At 39.3% G+C, this 21300-nt stretch overlaps 3 protein-coding genes across 5 annotated transcripts in view; all 3 read right to left on the bottom strand.

The window, feature by feature from the left end:
- Nucleotides 1–1151, bottom strand: part of ppp3cca (protein phosphatase 3, catalytic subunit, gamma isozyme, a) — a 29544-nt gene extending 28393 nt beyond the window's left edge. For 2 of the 3 annotated variants that reach the window (XM_077520926.1, XM_077520925.1), the window contains exon 1: nucleotides 467–1150. In XM_077520926.1, coding sequence (XP_077377052.1) covers nucleotides 467–527 — 61 coding nt within the window. In that variant the 5' untranslated portion in view covers nucleotides 528–1150. Of the gene's footprint in view, nucleotides 1–466 lie in introns of all 3 variants that reach the window. The other variant, XM_077520927.1, reaches the window with a different exon arrangement.
- Nucleotides 1152–1871: 720 nt separating this feature from the next.
- Nucleotides 1872–14837, bottom strand: vps37ba (VPS37B subunit of ESCRT-I a). The gene is made up of 4 exons (XM_077520933.1): nucleotides 14621–14837; nucleotides 11433–11604; nucleotides 4976–5058; nucleotides 1872–4340 (listed from the first exon to the last, which is right to left on the bottom strand). The coding sequence occupies exons 1-4, from the start codon at nucleotides 14723–14725 to the stop codon at nucleotides 3864–3866; spliced, it is 837 nt and encodes a 278-aa protein (XP_077377059.1). The 5' UTR covers nucleotides 14726–14837; the 3' UTR covers nucleotides 1872–3863.
- An 825-nt stretch (nucleotides 14838–15662) lies between these two features.
- abcb9 (ATP-binding cassette, sub-family B (MDR/TAP), member 9) lies at nucleotides 15663–21248 on the bottom strand. The gene is made up of 11 exons (XM_077520924.1): nucleotides 19925–21248; nucleotides 19568–19682; nucleotides 18930–19060; nucleotides 18651–18856; nucleotides 18371–18568; nucleotides 18160–18288; nucleotides 17883–18071; nucleotides 17031–17204; nucleotides 16680–16839; nucleotides 16400–16536; nucleotides 15663–15999 (listed from the first exon to the last, which is right to left on the bottom strand). The coding sequence occupies exons 1-11, from the start codon at nucleotides 20574–20576 to the stop codon at nucleotides 15685–15687; spliced, it is 2406 nt and encodes an 801-aa protein (XP_077377050.1). The 5' UTR covers nucleotides 20577–21248; the 3' UTR covers nucleotides 15663–15684.
- Nucleotides 21249–21300: the final 52 nt, after the last annotated feature.

Genomic DNA, 21300 nt, shown 5'->3' on the forward strand with positions numbered 1-21300 from the left:
GTCTTGGGTAGACACAACAAATGGTGCACTGCCTGTTCAATGGAGCAGAGAAACCTCAGGGTGAAAGAATCCATCTTGTCAAGCTCTGCTAGCAACCTGATCAGACCTTGGGTATTCCCGTGAGTGAGCAAGGCCCTGAAGAATTAGGTATTCATCTCTCCTAAATGTCAAGGACAGTGAGCACCAATATAGGACCGTGACTCTCCTTTGATTTATGCTTAAACGCCACATACATAAACAAAATAACTGCGGTGTAGATGATGCGCTTGTTGAGTTTCACACTGTCATTTACCAGAATCTGCATTGATGGAACAGGTGATTAATAAGTATTTAAAATTTGCCGTACATTTCTCGTTAAAGCACAAACTCTTTAAGGGTGCGGTTCTTGTAAAGAAATCAAAAATAGCAAGACGCAGTACAAAAGAAAAAGCCAGTATGATGAGTGCCCGTGAAGACAATCACTCACCTTTAATGAGCCGCTCCGTGGTGGACTGTTTCTCTGGTTTATCTTTATCCTTTCCTGACATCTTCGCTTCGTGTGTATTTCGCAGTTGAAATAGTGTTCTGTTCTCCACCCGGCTAGGTTGATACAGTCTCACATCGGTTTCGTGGTCTTGACTTTCGGTTTAAATGTTATTTCCAACAGTGAAGAAGAAAAAAAAAAGGGGGGGAAAGGCTCGACTAGGAGCTCCAGCTCTTTGTGGTGTGCTAGCTTGCTTGCAGTTGCAGCAACATTAGTGCTGGAGAAGAATTACGGTGTAATAAATGTTTGCATGAATAGAAGCGTATAACGCGGAGAGGGGGCTTTGTAAAAGCTCTCAACTGCAGCAAAAATACCTGGATATTACCTAGAGAGAAGAGTGCCGTTACAAGATAATCCGATTCACTTACTCTATTTTTCGCTAGTTAGCCAGCTAACATTTTAATGTAGTGGAAAGTGGGCGAACAGGAAAAGACGGCAAATGAAGACTGGCGATTCATCTTCTAGGTACAAGCCGTTCCCTGAGGGAAAATGACGACCTCTAGGTAACACACATAAAAACGTAAAGTCGCTCCAAGACACCGAGCTCGTCTTGACTGTGTATCCTCCTCCACAGATTAAAGTGTAATCTGACAGTGTGGAGCAGCGGTGGATTTCCTACAACATGGTGGAGCCGCTGTGACGTGACTATGGAAACGTGACACGTGGGTAAAGGGGTGCGTTCACAAACATTATGCGTTCTAAATCGACACAACTAACAATTAAGCCTTCAAGGGGGAGTTTGTTGATGTAACAAACGCTTGCGCTTTTTTTTTTTTTCGCGGCCGACATCCACACAATTAATTAATACGCTTATACTACATGTACTACCTACTCACAAAAAAATAAGGATATTGACCATTCCGGTGCATCAAACACCTGTGAGTAAGGTGTTCATGTACAGGTAGAGCCAAAAGTTTAGATTGACTCCCACATTTTACTGCGTATTAGGAGTGGGCCTACCCTAAAAAGTATTTCCTCCTTTTCCCGAGTAATGTATTCGCAAAAAATAATAATAATAAATACAAATAAAGCAACTGGCTGCCATTTTACAATGTTTTTTTTTCTCAATTAAAATCGAATTAAATGTTTGCAATTTTTGCACTTGCAGCGGTTTTAAATTAGCACAATACACCCACTTAAAAATAATAGTTGGACGAGCATCTTTCAGGTATTCACTAGTAGGATGAACACGGAGAATTGTATTGTTCATGTCCTGACAGGTTCATGCATTATCAATCCAAGACACTAGATGGCCATCTTGTTCAGTATAAAATAACTATCGTTACAGTACCTACCTGAAAGGCTGTGCCGTCAATATCACCGTGTGCCAATGAAGAAAAACTTCAACTGATACAAAAATTTGCGATTTATTGAACTTGAAAATAGCCTAAAATTCCACCTAAACATTCAGAATAAGTAAACACCTAAACAGTACACTGAAAATATCACCAACCACACAAAACCATGGCTATGGGTATCAGGTCAGCTGAAGAGCAGCTAAAATAATTGTTAAGAGGAGTTTTCAGACTAAGCACAAAGGCCATGCACAAAATATTAATCTATTTTAATTTGAAATGCTTTTTAAATCAAGTTTTAGCTTCCAATTCTGTATTCTTATACTCTGATATTGAGGGGTAAATACAACTGACAATTATTTCAGAGCCCTGTTAGTCCACACATTGGGTTAAAAAAAAAAAAAAAAAAGACAAAAGAACAGCACATGCAAAAATATTTAGTCACGCCAGGCATACCTCAGTACAATGTGGTAAGAACGAGGGAGATCACAAGCACCAGTCGGCACAAAGCCTGCTGAGGATGTCACACTGGCACTTGCTCAATGGTCTGGCCTTCTGCTTCTTGTGAGAGCAGACGTTGACAGTCCTGACAGTCACAAGTTGCTCTTTTCAAATCTCTCAACCGGCCAAGTCCATGAGCAGAATAGAGGAAACGGAGCAGTCAGCAGGACGTGGTCGACGCCACCACACGTGTAGGCACTCGTGGCTCTTCAACAGTGCACAGCAACAGCAGTATGGGTTAAAAGTGATGTTCGAGTTACATCAGAAAAAGACTCGTTTCAAAGATTGGCTACTCCTGCAAGTCCCTCTTTTAGAAATCTGTTTTGCATGTGTGCAAATGTGTTTTTGATCCACATATTATATAACACATGCCAGACAGTCTGACCAAAGACTGCATTCACAAAAAACAAACAACTTTCAAACACAGTGCTGCGTGAAGCCTTTGGTGCTCAGTGTGAGATAAGACAAACAAATGTTTGTGATCAACTTAAATGTTTAAGATCAACTAATTTGTTGGAAGCAGCTCCAAACCAAATCAAGGGAGTTGAAGACAAAAGATGGTGCTGCACTACAACATGAATCCAGAGAAGACACACAAACGAATTGTACTGTATGGCAATATACAAGTCCTTCATGTTAGACTCTGCTCGAAAGGCCCAAATTATTCATCAAAAACAGTTCAGCCACCCATCTTTCTCAAGTCCCTTTTGACATCTGCCCTGATATTTGACCAACTGCAAAAGTCAGCCCCCAGTGAACAAGTCAGATCTGGACTTTCTGAGACACGTTGCATTTTGATTCACTAAATAAAAGTTTCCGTTACATTTGTTGATCAGTCTAAATTATTTATCATAAACATAAATCTATTAAGCACTACTCAATAAAATGATGCTGAAAATAAATGTTTTTCTATGTACCATGTGAATTTGTGAACGTGTATAGAAAAAAAAAATCACAGCATAGATGCTTTCCCTCTGAATATATTCTGGGAAATGATATTTTTGTCAAACAGTAAATATGGTCTCTGCTTGCATACATTTAAGTAGTAATAGTATGCTTTGACATGAAAACAATGACAAAGTAAAACCTAGCTTCCTCCAGAGTTCCATCAAAGCTTAATAAGGAACAGGCCAGGAGAGTGTGGAGAGACCCAAAACTAATGGGTTGACAAAACTGAGGGCACTAAATGGAGACAAAGTGCCAGTAGATGACAAGCTCAGCAGCCCACACGCTGCAGCTTATGTCATTATAGTCTACTGGGCGCTTCCTCTGTGGAGAATTGGGGCCAAATGGCGAAGCAGGCTGATCTCATCATTTGTTGTTGGGAGTGTATTGAATAAGAGGTACGCACGTATCCCCATGATTAAAGATCGACTTCAGATGAACGTCACCATTGATTGCATACAGTGCTGGTCTGCGTTCTTGTCTGTGTGGGGATTGTTCAAAATCAAAGATGGCAAGGGCCACCGAAAATTGTTCACAAGAGTTCCAGTTGTGGAGTGTCCTTGGCACACTGTAAACTCTTTAGTGGCAATGGCTTTAATTCACTGGATGATGAAGCCAGGCTGTGGGGCCACACCAGAGGGGGTTCTCTGTGGCAAAGCAGGTGGGTACTGTGCTAAGAATGGATAGCCGGATGAAACATGCGGGTAGGGTTGACCCGTTCTGGGAGGGATTGGCGGATATGGCGATACTGCATAGTGGGCAACAGTTGGAATTGGGTTTAGTATTGGGGCCGTTTGGGATGGGGGAGGTGGGGGTTTCCTCCTGGGTTGAAGTTGAGGGGATGAGTCACTGGCTGCCTCACTGAGGTGGGAGGTTGAGGGCCGGGCTCCAGCTGACATATCCTGAGATCGGGAGGTAGATACCGATGCCTGTGGAAGCTGCTGGCCCTTTAGCACCATCTCCTGCAGCTTCTCAATCTTCACCCTTCTCAAGTGTGCCAACGTCCTCTGGTTCTGGTAGGAATCAATGAAGGCTTCAAGGGTCATGTCACCATCCAGGAAAGAATCTGCCATATTCTGTAAATAGTGAATACAAGTGCAACATGTATAATCAAACAAAGATTTCTGCATAGATCATGTCTGGAGTATTTTTTTTAATACAATAACGTGTATGCATTATCAGTCATTCAGCATTATTTTAACTATTAAAAAACAAACAAATCAGAAACAGTTTTAAATTTGGTTTACTAAAGATAATTATACCAAGTGTCTACCGCTACGACTGCTTATAATGTCAGGACAGCATGATAAAACAATACAACTGACTAAAATGGTAGTTGTCATCCCCATTTTAAAGATGCTCTTTGTAACAATTTGCCTCCAAATATATAAAGCCTTTTTATTTGACCATTTATAACTGAAACATCTTCTAATTACCAGATGAATCCTTTAGCGGTTCACAATGGGTACTCCTACAAGGCTCTGGCCAATAGTTTTCAGACTGGATTTCGGTGTGCATTTCCCACCCTCTGTCTTTGTTTTGTTTTTGTTTTTTTTAACACCACAGGTGGCAGCAACGATTCAAAATTGAATTTCCTGCATTCAGCAGCTTTAGCATGAAATAATTTCTACATGAGAATATCAGGCAGAGGAATTACTCGCAGGTAACTGTGAATGAAGCAACACATTTATGAAGACGGCAATGGAATTACCTCAGTTTCCTCCTCTATTTTGGCTCCCTCTGCCTGCAGTAGAGCCAAAAGTATGTCCAACGATGTGTTTCCCAATTTGTGGTCTGAAACAAAAAGAACGGTAAGACACAATGACATTACTATTAGTTCAAAAAATGAAAATGAATGCCAGCAGATCCAAAAGATGTGAAAAGTGATGTCAAGTGTGACATTTTTTCAACAAGAAAGACTGCAACATGAACCAATGGGTTAATTTAACTGCTGTATAAACATTTTCTGAAATATAATTTACTTGTCAAATCAAGCCTTCGCCTGAATACATTTGGGTATGAAAACACATGCTTGTCACACAGGGACTGAGGCTATTTATGCAAAATGTGCCACTCCCGGCCCTGTGACCAGCACATCCCAACAACCACAATTACTTTCTGTTTGCCCAGAACTTGTTCCACTGAGTAAACTGAACGATCATGTTACCTATTCATCTCGAAGGAAGGTATCTGTTATGTTTGAGCTCCTAGGCAAGCCTGAAAGTCAACACCAGCAAGTACTTTGGTCGGATCAAGACCAAAGGGCCGAGTCATCAGGCAGGTCTAGTATTCAGGTAAATCTAAGCACTGAAAACTAGCAAAGACTGAACAGTTTATCTGCTGGGATATAGCGTTAAACTCTTTCACCATTTCAGTTGTCCAGGTTTTTTGGATGTGGCTAGAACACAGACCCCAGTGATGCTTTCGTGCCCTTGGCATGAATCCGCCCAGAGGAGTGTCAGAGAAAACAATCTAATTTAACTTATTTAGTCTGTACACTTTTATTTACAGAGAATAATCTCTTTGTTTAGCTCTTTATTCAACAAACACATGATTATGGACAAAACAGACCATTAGAGCAACCTGTGTATCCACCTGTTACCATTTTTACAACGGAGTATAAGAGCCCAACTCAACAGATGCAGTTTGGACACCAAAGAGAATATACAATTATGATCACATTTTAATACAATATATTTTTGTGACATTTTTGTGCGTGCTGCAGTATTTTATCAATCATTTATTTATTTTTAACCTCAAATGTGCCTTATCTCAATAAAGGGAGGGAATCTTCAACTTGTCTTTAATAACTAACCAAGTCATTAAGTGACAAGGCTTACTATCAATACGACCATAGTCCATACGACGGCAATAATTAAAACAATAATCAAACCATCTCCACTACTCATGTTCAAGAACAACTTCCAATGCACTTTCCTTCAAACCAGATTCATATTCACATTTTAATAAGTATTTATTAAGCTGTAACTAAATGTACTCTCCTCTCCTATTCCACTTAATTAACTTCACTATGGTGCCTTGCATCAAAATTGGCTGGGGGAGCAAATCAAGTGGAAAGTGGCTTGTGAAGTTTGTGCGTAAATACATGCACAAAAATCACAGTTTGCTGGAAATCAGCAAATGACAATACACAATACAATAGACCAGGAGCCCAAAACAACCTTAAAATAAATAATAGTGCCTATCATTTATCATTTTATTTTTTTTACCTTATGTACCATACAAAAAACTTAACTTGTACTGTTTGCTCATAAAGGATATTATGAGCCAGTCTCCCGGATCGCCCCCATTCACTGATGCATGGTGCACTACATATTTTTATGAAGGCAGTGGTGCGTGCCCAGAGTTTAAGTCAAAGGTGGGCGTGTCAATGAATTTTGAGCGTCAGTCATTCGGCAATGAGTCAATATTTCAAGTCGAACTGCACTGTAATCATCAATCCATCATTCCTTATTGTTCAGCAAAATGGGCGGCCGTCAATGTTTCTGTCATCAGCAAAATGGGGCATCCGTTGACGGATTGATGACTACATTGATGAATGACAATGCTTAGTTCGTCAATTTTTCCAGGTTTCTCATCAATCGTCAACAAAATGGGCGTCCGTCATTGACTGTTTGACGCACCTGCCGTCAATATTGACGGAAAGCCCCCCTCTGGTTTTACTATTCATTTTCTCAACAACTGACTTAATTGTATTATTTCTAAGTACACACTTGCACATTGTGGTTGGGAAATGTTTCAGCTTCGATAGCACATTTTGGGCATGTTGTGGATGTAGTCCGGCCTCTGGTGCGTTTGCGTTTCTGGATATTGCAATGTCCTGTAAGGACTTTTACCATTAGATGCAGTTAATTTCTACTCAAACTGGATGCAGTTGTACAGCTGAATCGATGGCCAACCAACATTTAACTTTGTTCTTTTCCAATCAGTTGTGTTTTTCCCCAGATTGAATGCCAGCTTTTTATGCTCCACTCCTGCAAACCATAGACACAGATAGCATACAGGATCGGAATGAAGTGTTCTGATCCCTCAATGAGGAGCTCTGATCCCCGTTTTGCAAAATTATACAAGTTTATCAGCCTCCTCACTGCCCTCGATTCCCCGGCGATGACTGAAAGAGAAGATTGTCCCTCTAACCCAGTTCATTAACGTTTTCGATGCAATACAAAGCCGTCTGATGTGACAGCATTACATTCCATTGCCTTAACAGCAGCCTAACTATCAGAAAGCAGGCAGTACATAAGCCCCTCCGAAGTATTGGAGCAAGAAGGTCAATTCCCACACACATACACACAAAAAAGTAGCGCAAAGATGATATGTTGACTCGTAAAGGCGGCTGAATGAATAAAACAGCTCTCCTAAAAATAAACTAAAATAAAATAAAAAGGAAGGTCAATTCCTTTGTTGTTTACTAAAGACATTTAAAACCAAATGCGAAAAGTTCAGATTTCCCATAGACAGCTCTCTGCTGCAAATGCAGTTTTGCAACAACAACGAGATGTGAGTGTTGCCTCCCAAACATTCTTGTGACAAACCATACGACAATACGACCCGTTCTAACTTGAATCCAAAAATTCTGGTTCAGCATTTGTTTTTAATGGCCAATTCGCTTCTCTATTTGAGTCACCACCCCAAAAATCCGTCTGACTTATGTCACAACGCGCGATCGAATTACTGGGTGTCGATCCTCCTCTGTCCTCTCCCAAGTTTTCCCAGCATGAGTGGCTGGGATGTCAAACGTTAAATATTCATTGAAATTTTATACTGCTTGAAGGCTTAAATAATAATCATCAAACCTTATTGAAGGCCAAAGACATTTTGTACAATATTGGGTATATAGAAAATGATCACATTCAATTGTTAAGTATTGTGACAAAATCAACTAATCAGTAACCAAGTTACTTTTTCAAGGTAACTGTGGCAACATTGTTCATTATTCATGTCTCCCTAGACAAACCTAAGATTTAGTGCCTTTGTTGGGGGTCATTCTAATTATTTTACAGACTTCCTTTACTGTCCTCTCATCTGCACTCAAATTAATTCAGGTATATTGGGAGTGCAAAGACACTCCTCATACTTGGCTGACTACTCATTGCCCTGTCCTGCCACGTCATGTTCTATCCTGCCCTTTCCTATTTGCACCTTTCCACATTCATTCCTCATAGGGTGTAGCACCGCCTTTCCAAGTCCATGCATAGGTTAGAATTGGTTACCCTAAAATATCCATTCTAATAACTGAGAGTGTATATCAGACTCTTATCATTTCACATAAAAACAGTTACAGTGAGAATGGGATGCAGATCATTCATACTACATTGCCAAGTAGCTGAAAAAGACTTGGAAAAAGAATTCCAGTGAAAGGAGAAAAACAGTCATTGGGAGATGTTACTCACAAACAATACAATTGAAAAATGTGTATATTATGTTACGGCCCAACTTTCCCACAGCACAGACATCATTCATAGGCATCCCTTAAGATAGAGCCCATGATGTCACCATACCAGGTTGAATGAGGCATCATTTCTTGTGTCAACAAGATCCATGTTTTTGTAGGCCAGGTACAGCTTGCCTAGGAAAACACTGTTTAGACAGTACTTTTCCACAAGCAGGATTAACAAAAAGCTGGGCCTTTAAGTTTGCGTATTTTGAAATAAGTTTTAATAGTTTTGCGTGAGAATACTAAAGGACAAAGTATAATAGAGTTAAACATTCTGCCTGCAAATCATGTTATTGTTGTAAGCATACAAGAACCAAAATATATTTTTAAATAATCAGCCGATTATATCATCTAATGGAATTTTATACCACCATGCAACAGAATCTGCATGAAAAAAAAAATCCATCAGTTGGGCTCAAATTCAAACCCAGGATGTCCTGTTTCGGGGACTACAATGAAATTATTGACACCATCATTTTGAACTAAAAAGCCAGTATAGTGCAGTGGAAAAGAGGCAAATATGCCTGGTCCCATCATCCACCATTCTCTCCGGCCACTGCTTCTGTTTCACACAGGCTTTGGTAGTACAATGGCCCACTGTGCTACAACATCCTGAGAGGCAACAGACTTGTGGGCTGGTGGCAGTGGACAGGCATTGCTTCGACACCCAAAGCATAACGGACAGGAGAAGGCAATCCACCAGGAGGCCACACTACCACTTAAAGATAAGGTGGAGCCTACAAATAGTTGTACGTACTATATTTAAGCAAATACATAGAATGCCTTTTGAGTCTTTTATCTCAGTCAAAAAAATTTTGTGATTGCTTTGAGCATCAATGTCCTCCACCAGCTGCTCAACCGCAAATCCATAATCAGGATGGCTCGACCATGCAAGTAAGGGGTTGGGGGGGGACATTGAGTAACCGACATTTGACAAAAGAGTCTTTCTGATGACAGAAGAGGCTGCTGAACACCTATGAATAAAATACTGGGAAAAAGAAACTAGTAATAGCATTTTTTTGAAGGCGGAGGAAACCTCATTTTGCCTAATTGACCCAATTAGTGGATCAGTTTTTCTTTTTTTCTTTCTTTCTTTCTTCTTACCTGTTCTAGCATGTACGGGGTGTAACCGAAAATAATTGAGAAGCAGTGCTGCACATAGGCTCTAAAAAAATGGCACTCAATTTTACTTTGTTAAGTGGCTGCGCTAAATAAAATCTGGCTCCAGTATAGATATGGGGAGAAATTTGTCAAAAAAATATTCACAAAATAAAATTAATGATTTTCACGTGTTTTTGAGATCCAAAAATACATGCGTGACACTATAGCTCAGCTGTTACTCCTATTTTTCATTCACCTGCCAGTAGTTTTGACATGCAGTTACTTACACCTAATTTACTCGATTCACTCATTCCAATTTCAACATATTGCAAAAATTCACGCCTTGCAGGTTACTGTTGTCTATAATAGTATTATTATTCCCATTACAAAAATTCATTGTTTTCCCAAAATTCAACATTTTTAAGTAATACTTCCCCATTCATTTCCCATGGGACATTCATTATAAAATATTCAGCTCATTCAATTTATCATTGGAACAATTTTGAACTTGCCAAAAATCCCACTGAACAAAACATGTTCACCACTGAATTTGACACCGAAAAAAAAAAACCCTATCAAACATATACAGTTCATAAAGACAACTGAACATATGTCATCTCAATTGCAGGTGAAAAAGTCAAACTTCTGCCAGCATAAAGGAGTAGTAAATGTCTGGAGAGCTATTTTGAGATGGTAGCTAGGCAACCACTGCATCAACACAGCCAGAAGTATAAACACATTATGTTCACGCGCTAGAAGAAAGCAGTGAAGGTGTGCCAGTAATATTACAGCTTATTGGATATTTATGAGTCTGCATCACAGAATCAACTCAGTTTGCAGCCTTCTTCATCTAAAATAAAACAAATTGACTATTCAGCCCCTTATGAAGCAACAATTTATGGTAAAGTTATTCAGCCTTGACAGGGAAGTACCCAAACTGGAAAAACAGGTTTTCCAGCACATATTTGTCAAATGAATAACTCTACAACCAACATGGGAATAAATGTTAAATTGAATTTCAAATCCATTCAAAAAATTGACGAATGATATAGACCTCATCGTCACAATATGTCGATGAATGTGTAAGTATGAGAGCTCGGATTCACCACCACTCATCACTCATTAGTGTACTCAGGTTGACAGTAATGAAATTAACATCATGTCATACTCCATCAAATCAAATACCCAATTTGATATAAATGTTAAATCAAATGCTCTTATATATGCTTTATCGACAACATACAACATATTGTTTGTCTTTCCTATTAATTGTGGCACTCCTGTGACTCCATACGTGTGTGCTATTTTTACAATTATTGGCCAATCTCAAGTTTTGAGAATTGCTTGCCATCTCTGACTATGTTCAGTCAAAGACCTTGCAAATGTCTTTTTTTGGACTCTTGAAAAGTGATGATATTGTAGGTAGATAGAATGATTCTTTTTACATACATGCATTGCACAAATATATTGATGAATCACAAATTTGTGCATGCATGCATTTAGTAATGATCTGAAAAATCTATGTATGGAAATGACAAACTTGTGTGACAATTTAACTGATCAATCAGTGTTGGACTGTGTGATGACACACAATAAATTGCCTTTATACCTAGAGTGGACTTGAGCAGCTGATGGGCTTCAAAGCTTTCTTGAAGGCAGCCGTATCTCTTGGTGAGAGTCTCTTTCTTGAGCTCCAATCCAGGTTGAAGAGCAAGGTTTTCCTCTGCCAGGGTTCTGTTGTTTACAAGTGTTGTCTCTTTGCTTTGCTGGACTTCCTGCATCTGCAACAAAAGAATGTCACTAGTCAGTACTGTATCTTAACATAATCTAGTTTAAAAAAACAATTTTTTTAAAAAGCCTGCAAATTAGCTAAAAGTTCATAAAGAATACCCTTGTGAGAAAATGGGTTTTACCAATTTTGTTTTAACAATTTTACCACTGATGAGCAATAAATGTTACCAATGATGAGGAATAAATAAGTATCATGCATGTTAATCTTTGTGAAAATTCTACAATATGACAATCTCATGTCAAAAACAACTATGAAATAACACTTTAAATATTACTTTAATCAGAAAACAACATATTTAAAACTCAAGACTGGTAGTTTAAAAAATACATGTTCATATTGACATGAAACCACTAATTGTGGTCATAACAAATAACCTTGATTAATTTTCTGAACAACTGTTAAAAAAAAGAAAAAAGAAAAAAAAAAGTAAAAAAAGCATCTCACATGACTAAATGCATTTAACAAACTGGCTAAATGTGCAAATGTAGGAAGCATAATGTGAGGATGACGGAAGTTGAACAAGTATCTCAATGTTACAAACAATAGAATACATAAGAGTGACTCATGCATGCCTTTACACTGAACACAAGAAAACATGTTATACTGGACAAGTACCGACCGGTAGCTAAATATATGAAATACCATTGTCTTGTGCTTAAGTAACCAGTCTGTCTTTCTTTACATCAGCCAGTTTGCTCTTCTGTCATGGCTAGCTAAAAATGCAAATCTCTAAATAGCATCACAACCTGCCAACAAAAAAAGGGATACACATATCTCTGTCCTGGCTGCTCAGTACAATATAAACAAGTACGCACTAACAATGAAGTAATGGAATGCATGTCTTGCATGAGAGTTAAGAATGTTAAAAAGTCCCTAAATAACATTTGTCTCTAGAGTTAAAAAGAAAAAAAAAAAAGTTCAAAGATGGCGACAGATTAACCAGCTGGAACATACTTTTTCCATTGATATAATATACTTCGGGAAACAACACCATTTTTGTTGAGGAGTATGTCTATTTGTTGCCATTTGATGGCACGGCCACAGGACACTCGTTGTTTTGGGCTTTACAAGGCAGCATTTATGCAACAGCGCCATTTTTGTTCAGCAAAAAATGTCAGTGTTGTTGGACACTCTACGATGCAATGGCTTGGAGGAGCTGCGAAAAATTTGGACAGGAATAAGAGTGGGCACTTAAAAATAAAGTGAAGTGAGAGAGAGATGACTAAATGGGACTGAAGAAATTAAGCATTCTTTCTATACGTGTTTTACTTTACATTTAATCTTAACTTGTAGCAAGTTAGCAACCATGAGTGACATCACACACGTTCTAATCGTGACAGCTATTATCTTGATGACCTCACCCTTCAAAGGACACTCCCTTGTTCTTTTTCATCTATTAACAGCTTCAAACAACATGTGCAGCAAGAGGGAATCAAATTAAATGCAAATAAGAAGGGATTTATGGTGTATTTTGAAGATTTTGTTTGGTCATTTATCGTAATTGTATTATTGTTATTATTATTATTAGGTATTTTTGTGGGGGGAAACTACATAAAATTGAGCTGTGAGTTAAGTTGAGAAACATCGTTTTCAAAAATATGAACATTCCAGATATCAGAGGGACTGACTGTAGTTGATCTCAGTTCTGATTATTCAACAACGCCAAGTCAACAGTCTACTATATGGATCTTACTGCAAATAAAAAAGTAGAAGAGGTAGGGCTTGGGTATGAAAACGCAAACAAGTCCTAAAAGCTCCACAACAAGTGATTCAATAACAATACTACATGATTTATATTTTAGTAATTGCTAGAAATTATACTATTAGTGCTTTTATCGTTATACAAAGAAAGAGCAACTTCACATGTGTTTACATAGTGGGTCAATGTTCTTCTGAAGTCGAGACACTTTGGTGAATGCTTAAGTTTCAGTTAATGAACCGTAACACTCACTTCCTTTGTTTCCATTTGGTGTCTTTTAGAGCAAACTACCCAGACAGCACCTATGCATGTCTTAACTTTGGTTGCTTCTCTTCTCATGACTAAAGTCAACAACTGTATTATTGTTGAAGTAAATACACCCCTCCCACTGTGTAGCTTATGGAAAGAGGAAACCATGGAGACTGACAAGCCAGGGTGTGGGATCTAGAAACAGAAAAACGGACTCACAACTTGTAACCCAGTAATCTTCCAACTTCAGAAATGTTAAACGTAGTGGTGCTAGCGCACTTGAATCCTCTAACTTTCGACTGACAGCATAGGTGAAGTCATCATTCGTTGACGTTGCAAGAACATCAACCACGCACACACATACGTCATCATGAATTAGTTTTAGCAGAATCTAAATAAAACCGTATAGTAAGAAATCCGTTTGTCTATATCACGTTAATCTTTGTAATTATTTAACTTCGCTCATGAGATGAATATGTAGCCTATGAAGTCCTCAAAATGATCGCTAGTTTCAGTTCACTGGAAATATTGTTCTCGGAAAATACGAAAAGCCGGCCGGTTTAATGCCTGTCAGATTAGATAACCGTGAAAGCATACTCACGAGTTAGCCAATAATTAGCAGGTTTCCGAGTTGCTGTCTGGCAGGACCATACGTCTCCGAAAGTGTCGTACCTAGGAAACTTCTTGGCATGTTTTCGCGTGACTCACCATGACAGCGCTTCTTTACTTTAAAGGGTCTCACTCATATTCCAAAAGATTCATTATGTAAAATTTTTATTCTCTCCCCTGAAGCGATGTGGCAAATTGAATATGATAACAATCAGACTCGAAACAATCCTTGCCCGTGTTTGTTTGTCAAAATGTGTACGTCATGTACAACTACTTTAAATGTAGTAATGTATATATGTAATATTTACGATGAAATGATGAAAACCCATGCAATGTCGATGGGCGTTTTGTGGGGAAAACAAAACAAAACAAAGGATTCAGCCAGGAAACGGTAACCGAGTGAGCCAGTAAGCTAGCAACTGACTACATTAGCTAAAGCTTGACATACCTCGTCCATCTCTTGAATCATTTTTGTCAGTTTTTCGTCGTCCTCTAGAATTTCGTTGAGCTGAGTCAACGTGTACTCGCTGAACTTGTTGGAAAAACTCGACATTTTCGCTGTCGTCGTGTATTTCTCCTCGGCTACGGTCCCTCTTCTCGCCTCTGTTTGTGACAGCTGACTGAGCTTCTCCTACAGGAAGTAGATTGCGATAGGCCCAATGTTGCCTTCAGGGCCCGTCGGAAATAAATGAAATGTTGTAGTTCCGTCTTTCCCAGACCAAAGCGCGCATTTACGTGGGGGCGGGGGGGCACACCACTGAACAAAAATGTCACAAAAAGTGGATACACCGGTTAATTTTCTACCATCTAAAGGAAGAGCATTTAATTGTTCGCCTGTCACTATACATATCTGAAATTGGTAAATGGTCAACTCGGTCTACACATTATTTGTAATAAATACAAGATTTTGACCAATTAAGTGAATTAGATAATTTCCCACGGCACATAAATCTAATCCTATCTGGCATAACATACTGGTCACCTAAATGACAAGATGGTGATCAAATGAATGCATTTATCAAAGGCACTAAAAGCTGCATTTCTTTCTAATGAAGTGCATACTTGATGAAGACAAAATGAAAATCTATTGTTTAATAAAAAAAAAAAAAAAGGTATGAATGTGATATAAAAGTCTTACTAGGTTAGTTTTTATCACCTATATATATATATATATATATATATATATATATATATATATATATATATATATATATATATATATTCATTATTTTCTCACATAGGGCTGCATAAATTTGTTTTTTTTGTACTCCCTTCGTGAATATAATTTTCATTTAGAAAATGAATTTTGTATGAATGTCTTTTTGAGATATGATTATTATATGGTGTGAGAAATTGGGATGTGGCAAATAGTTCTCCACTGCACTATTTATATATTTTATTGCCCACCACAAACTGAAGCGGTCATCAGAAGTATTGTTAGAAATATATAGAATATATTTGGTGAGAGATTCAATAACCAAACAACAGGAAACATTTGCACACAGTTTATTCTCAATAGCGGGGATTGTACTCTTCATCACTGGCACTGCTTCTTTGTCTGTCATGCTGCTGTTCTTCATCAGGCTTCCAGAAGGAATTTACTGAAAGATTTATTACTTCATCCCCAGTCTCTATGCCCAGAACCTGCCGCTGCACCAGTTTGTAGTACAGCCCCCCACTGGCCATCAGCTGACCATGAGATCCCTGTTCGGCCACACGGCCCTTATCGATTACTATGATGCTGTCTGCTCTCTCCACAGTACTGAGCCGGTGTGCAACCACCAACACCGTGTGCTCGCTCATGATGTTGTTTAGAGCTTGCTGAACCTGTAGGAAGCATAATGATGAAAGAAAAGATCAATTGGATCACTTTTTTTTGGATTAGTAAACTGAGGGTACAGATTAACAACATTTTTTTTTCATATGGTGGCACGAATGAGTTAAACAACAACTGCACAAGACACATTGAAGCGGTGGGTGCATGTAACCATTAGTGGAGGTTATTCAAAGTTTCTCTTTTTTTCTATCATTTAGCTCTGTTAGGGGTGGAAAAACACCCTGCTAGAATTATCAATTAATGTTACCAGGATGGGCGCGTACTGATACCAAGTATCAGTGTCGGGCTGATACCCGGCCTTATTTCAAGGTATTGGTACTTATTTGAATAAGTACTGCAAAAACAAAACAAAAAGTCCAATTGTCAGTTGGGAAAAGCAATGTTACTCACAATGTGTTCACTCTCTGCATCTAAGGCACTGGTGGCCTCGTCCAGGATAAGAACACGAGGGTGTCGGACAAGTGCTCTTGCAATGGCCACCCTTTGTTTTTGCCCACCTGACAACTGTGCACCTTTCTCTCCAACACCTGGCAAACAATAGGATGCAAACAAAAACAGTTTGTACAAATTTGACTCCATTTGAGGGGAAACTCGCACAACACTTCACAATAATACAGCTATTCATTGAAACTCGATTTCAAAGACAGAAATGAGGATGTGCAATATTAACTTGTTTGATAGCCTTGGGGCAGGTCGATGATGAAATCATGAGCATTCGCTTTTGTGGCTGCCTGTATGACAGCCTCCATGGGGACATCAGTCAGGCCATAAGTGATGTTCTCCTCAATCGTTCGGGCAAAAAGCACTGGCTCTTGACCCACAAGCGCCACCTGCACAATGACTGTCATTACTCCAAATGTAAGGGCGCTTATTCAAGTCATGCAGCATATCATTAAAACAGGTCATCAACTCAACTCATCTTTATTTATAAAGCAGCAATAATGAATGACGTACAGCACATTTGCTAAATGTCACAGCAGAATGATGGATTTTCTTTCCCGATGGTCTGACGTGGACTGACCTGAGAATGGAGGTCTCCGTGCTGGAAGGTGTGAACAGGCTTTCCATCCAACAGGACTTGACCCTGCTGGGGAACATAGAAGTTTTCCAGGAGGTTGACACATGAGCTCTTTCCACTGCCTGAAGGTCCCACCAGGGCGGTCACTTCACCAGGCTTTAGAGTGAATGACACTCCCTGCATTACACCAATCATAATTAAACCAACTTGTAGTTGCATAGAATGTTTCACTTGTAGGCTATAATTGTGGGAATGCTGAAGCATTCCCACATTGTTATTGTGATTTTTATTCTCCACACTTTTTTGCCGTGTAAAAACTCCCACATAATACTTCCAATTTACATCGTTCAAATTTCAAATTGCTTCAAAAATTCACGCCATCTTGGGTATTTATTACCTGATTCCAAATTACTTAGAGTATTCGCACAATTTAATGTTAAATATCAACTTTTCACCATTCATTCTCAATGGGATAGACATTATTATTATTATTAATTCAATATCTGGTGTAATAACCTTATTTATTGATTGATTGAATTCTTTTTTATTTTATTATCTGTTCTTATTGCTGCTGGACATGTAAATTTCCCAGAGGAAGCCATCCCAAAGGGATCAATAAAGTCAAGTCTAAGTCCAAGTCTTTCCACGCCCGCTTCCATACGTATAACTTATCAATACCAGGTGTCTGATACTGCTTGGTGGCACCAGGAGGTTATAATTTCATAATTTATCTCTCAATTTACTTCATAAGCATCCCACATGCGTTCAAATCTTAGCATTCAGCATTCCCACGCAATTTCTCCAGAAATTGCACTTAGTCTAGTTACATATACATATAGTGTATACATATATAACCTGAAGGATTTCAATTTCTGGCCGAGTCGGGTAGGCAAATTTGATATCTTGAAACTCCACCAGACCAGTGAATGTCTCCAGAGTCTCTGTACCATCTGCTGGGTGATCAGGTTTTCTATCCAAGTACTCAAAAACCTTTTCCGCAGCTCCGACGCCCTGCATAAGCCCTGAGTAAACGGACGCAATGTTCTGCAAGATGAAGCCCACATGAATTTAGTAACAGAATGAGTCACTCCAACCAAACACGGTAAGAGAAAAAGAAATTGAGATGAAATACCGCCAAACATTCCCCCATTTCAAGCATGTATATGAAAAATGATAGCAATTGGCTGCTTTCCATCTGACCGGTAACCACGAGGTGGCCACCATAGGCGAGGATTGTCACCTCTAGAGCAAGCTCTGAGATCTAGAAAACAGAAAGACTAGATAAAAACCTGCTCTGTGACCAATGCAATCGTTTCATTAGCGATGCATCATCTGATACCTACACAACTGGACCACATATAGCAAGCATACGCCAGGGCTTGTTTCTTGTTGAGATGGTACATGACAAGAAGCTTGTCGTAGTAGGAGTCAGCCTCTCGATGCTCGTTAGCAAAGCTCCGTACTGTCTTCATGGCGGAAATGGTTTCTTCCGCAACTTTGTTAGCCTTTGCAAGAGTTGTTTGCACCTCTTTAGTTAATTTCTAAAAAATAAATACATAAATAATAGTAGCTAACTTCCAATAATAAAAAGTAAGAAAAAGAAAACAGTCAATACTACATTACCTTGTAGTAATTGCCGTAATACTCAGAAAGAAGGGCAATAAAAGGAAGTCCCATCATGTTCACTAACGTTAGCTTCCAGGACATCCCAAACATGAAAATGAGAAAGCCAACAGCCTTGATGGTGCTCCTCAAGAACACGTTTATGTTCTGGGAGATCAGGTCACTCACTTGGGTGGTGTCAGCTGACAGGCGTGAAGTGATGTCACCTGAAGAGTGATAAATCAATGAAAATATTAAAGTGCTTCACCGAAGGACTGATGTTATGACGAATGAACTTACCCGTGTGGTTCTCATCAAAAAAGCCAATATCCTGTTTCATCAAAGTTCTAAAGAGGTGGTTCCTGAACCGGAGATTCAATCGTGCAAATGTGAGCGTGAACACTCCTCCACGCACACCAACTGCAATCGAACTGAATGGGGGGAAAAGTGGGTGAGGAGTTATTTAAAAATGGATGTACTCCACATTGTGATTTCTAAGACCAGGTATACCTGCAATCATTGGATGTTTTACTGACTAAAAATGTTACTAAATAACCAATACGACAGATTAATATACAACTGGAATGATATGAACACAGGTTTAATTTAAATCAGCTCCAAACTTGTGCTGAAGCATGATTCCCCCGTTCTGCACATAACAGTCAGATAAATTGATGCTTAATTCTGTTAAGATGAAGTAACAATGTTTTAGATTAATGATCCACAACAAAATAATAATGCTTTTCCATGCTCGTTTTGTGGAAATTCCTTATGCTGTTTATGATTCTCCAGACAACGAAACTTATTAGGAAATATCTTAGTTGTCATTTTAACCTCCCACAAGAGTGATGTTGTGTTATGTTTAAAAAAAAAATAAAAATGCATAAAAATAATGGATCTTTCACTACGCCCCAACAAAAGGATAACTGAATGCTTACCTGGTTAAGGCCAAAACTGTCAGTGTGATGGCAGGTTTAGCAAAGTATTCCATGCTGTGATGAACCACAATGCTATCTATTGCCTTACCATAGTAGTAAGGTATGAAGGCTTCACCTGCGGGTGAAAAAAAGAGAGAGTCATAGTAGAAGCTATACTAATATCAGAGATGGGAAATGCCGGTCCAGAAAAAACCCTGCCAGTTTGGCTTTCACCCCAGGTACTTCTACTCAAGTGGCATGTAAACAAGCTCGCCTACAGTATTCAGAATTGTAAAATAGTTTTGAATGTGTCATCCAGCGGTATGTTAGTTTAAAAAAACAGGAACCACTTGATTAGTAATCCAAGTCGATACTCACAAACAGCAGAGATGATGAGGAAGATGACAGCTACAGTTAAGAGTCCTCCATCTTTTTTTGTGTACCTCAGCAGACGTCCCAGTGTAGCTCCTGTGGTGGTCTTTGCTTTTTCTGTCTTTTCACAATTGTTCTTCCTCTCACTGCACACCCCCTTCTCCTCATCCTCTTCCCCATCTGGCTGAAGCAACTGCTCCGTGTCCTCACAATGTTTCGGTTTATGGCTGTTACTATCTTCCTTTCCTAGAACCCACCACAGCACCAGAACTGCCAGCGAGGAGAAACAGGTCCAGCAAATCAGACTCAAAGACCAGGGGCGATGAGATAGCGACTCAAGTTCACTCAGCATCAGCAGCTTGGCCAGAGTATACGTTATAATGGTCTGGCAGACTAAAAGGATGAGGGTGGTGAGTTTGGTCACCCTTTGTGGGCCATCCTCTCTGTTCCATAGCACTCCGATAGAGGCACCCAGAAGGAGAGAAGCCCGAAGTAGTGCAGTACCCCAAATGTCCAAAGTTGACTGCAGTATGCTAAAGTTCAAGCCTTCCTCAACAAATATGTTTAAATGTGACCCATGTGCATATAGGACTGTGGCAATAATGAGGTCCAGTAAAACGTATAAAATAGTACAGCTCACGTTTATTTTAATACCCATGCTTATTTCTTTGTCAGGATCTAAAAGAAAAGCGTGCAGTAATACTTGAGGATTATGGACCAAAATAGGCCTACATCTCTTATCTCTCACTGATGTCTATATCCTATATTCTGTCAGTTCGGTTTATATTGGGCAGTAACAAAATAATTCCGCAATAAACTGACACAAACACATAATTGACACGAAGGAAGTCATTCAGGGGGCACAGACAGTTCTGACCCAAGTGCCATCACTATTTTGAGCAAACGTTAGTTATCTTACAGCAGGCAGCAAGTGCAGTCTTTCTGCTGCTATCAGCGCCTCTGGTAGTAAGTCTCGTAGCACTGCATTCTTGCTATAAATAAAGTCCGAAAAGGCTTACCGGGAGTGTGATGAAACAAAAACAAAACTACGCTGCGTTAACCTTTCACAGAAAGTGCACTCTCAATGTCAAGTCGTGGTAGTTTGGTCAGGTGAAAAAAAAACATTTACAGTAGCCTATCGACGTAATTAATGGAGTGCCTCCGCTTAAACCCTGGTAACAATAACATTTGTTCGGAAAGTAATTCACATTACGGCGGCGGCGACCCCCATTCACTCTACGTTACGGTTATTACTGGGGGGAAACAGAATGACACCTGAGCGTGAGCATTTTTTTGATGCGGAAGGAAACAGTGTAAAGCTCCGCCCACAGTCATTCTGCTCGTTCAAGAGCACCAAGTAGACGTGAAAGACGACGTCAGTG

Source organism: Festucalex cinctus, chromosome 5 (assembly GCF_051991245.1).
Source record: "Festucalex cinctus isolate MCC-2025b chromosome 5, RoL_Fcin_1.0, whole genome shotgun sequence".
NCBI classification, from domain to species: Eukaryota; Metazoa; Chordata; class Actinopteri; order Syngnathiformes; family Syngnathidae; genus Festucalex; species Festucalex cinctus.

Bases quoted from the DNA above. Each gene is read 5' to 3' on its own strand.
- abcb9 (XM_077520924.1), bottom strand. From the start codon at position 20,576: ATGGGTATTAAAATAAACGTGAGCTGTACTATTTTATACGTTTTACTG. The intron at 19,683-19,924 runs GTGAGTATCGAC...TTTCACCCGCAG, and splicing joins CCTCATCATCTCTGCTGTTT to GTGAAGCCTTCATACCTTAC. The intron at 18,289-18,370 runs GTAGGTATCAGA...TCTGTTTTCTAG, and splicing joins GCTATATGTGGTCCAGTTGT to ATCTCAGAGCTTGCTCTAGA.
- vps37ba (XM_077520933.1), bottom strand. From the start codon at position 14,725: ATGTCGAGTTTTTCCAACAAGTTCAGCGAGTACACGTTGACTCAGCTC. The intron at 11,605-14,620 runs GTATGTCAAGCT...CTTTTGTTGCAG, and splicing joins TGATTCAAGAGATGGACGAG to ATGCAGGAAGTCCAGCAAAG. The intron at 5,059-11,432 runs GTATAAAGGCAA...TTTTTGTTTCAG, and splicing joins GCTGCTCAAGTCCACTCTAG to ACCACAAATTGGGAAACACA.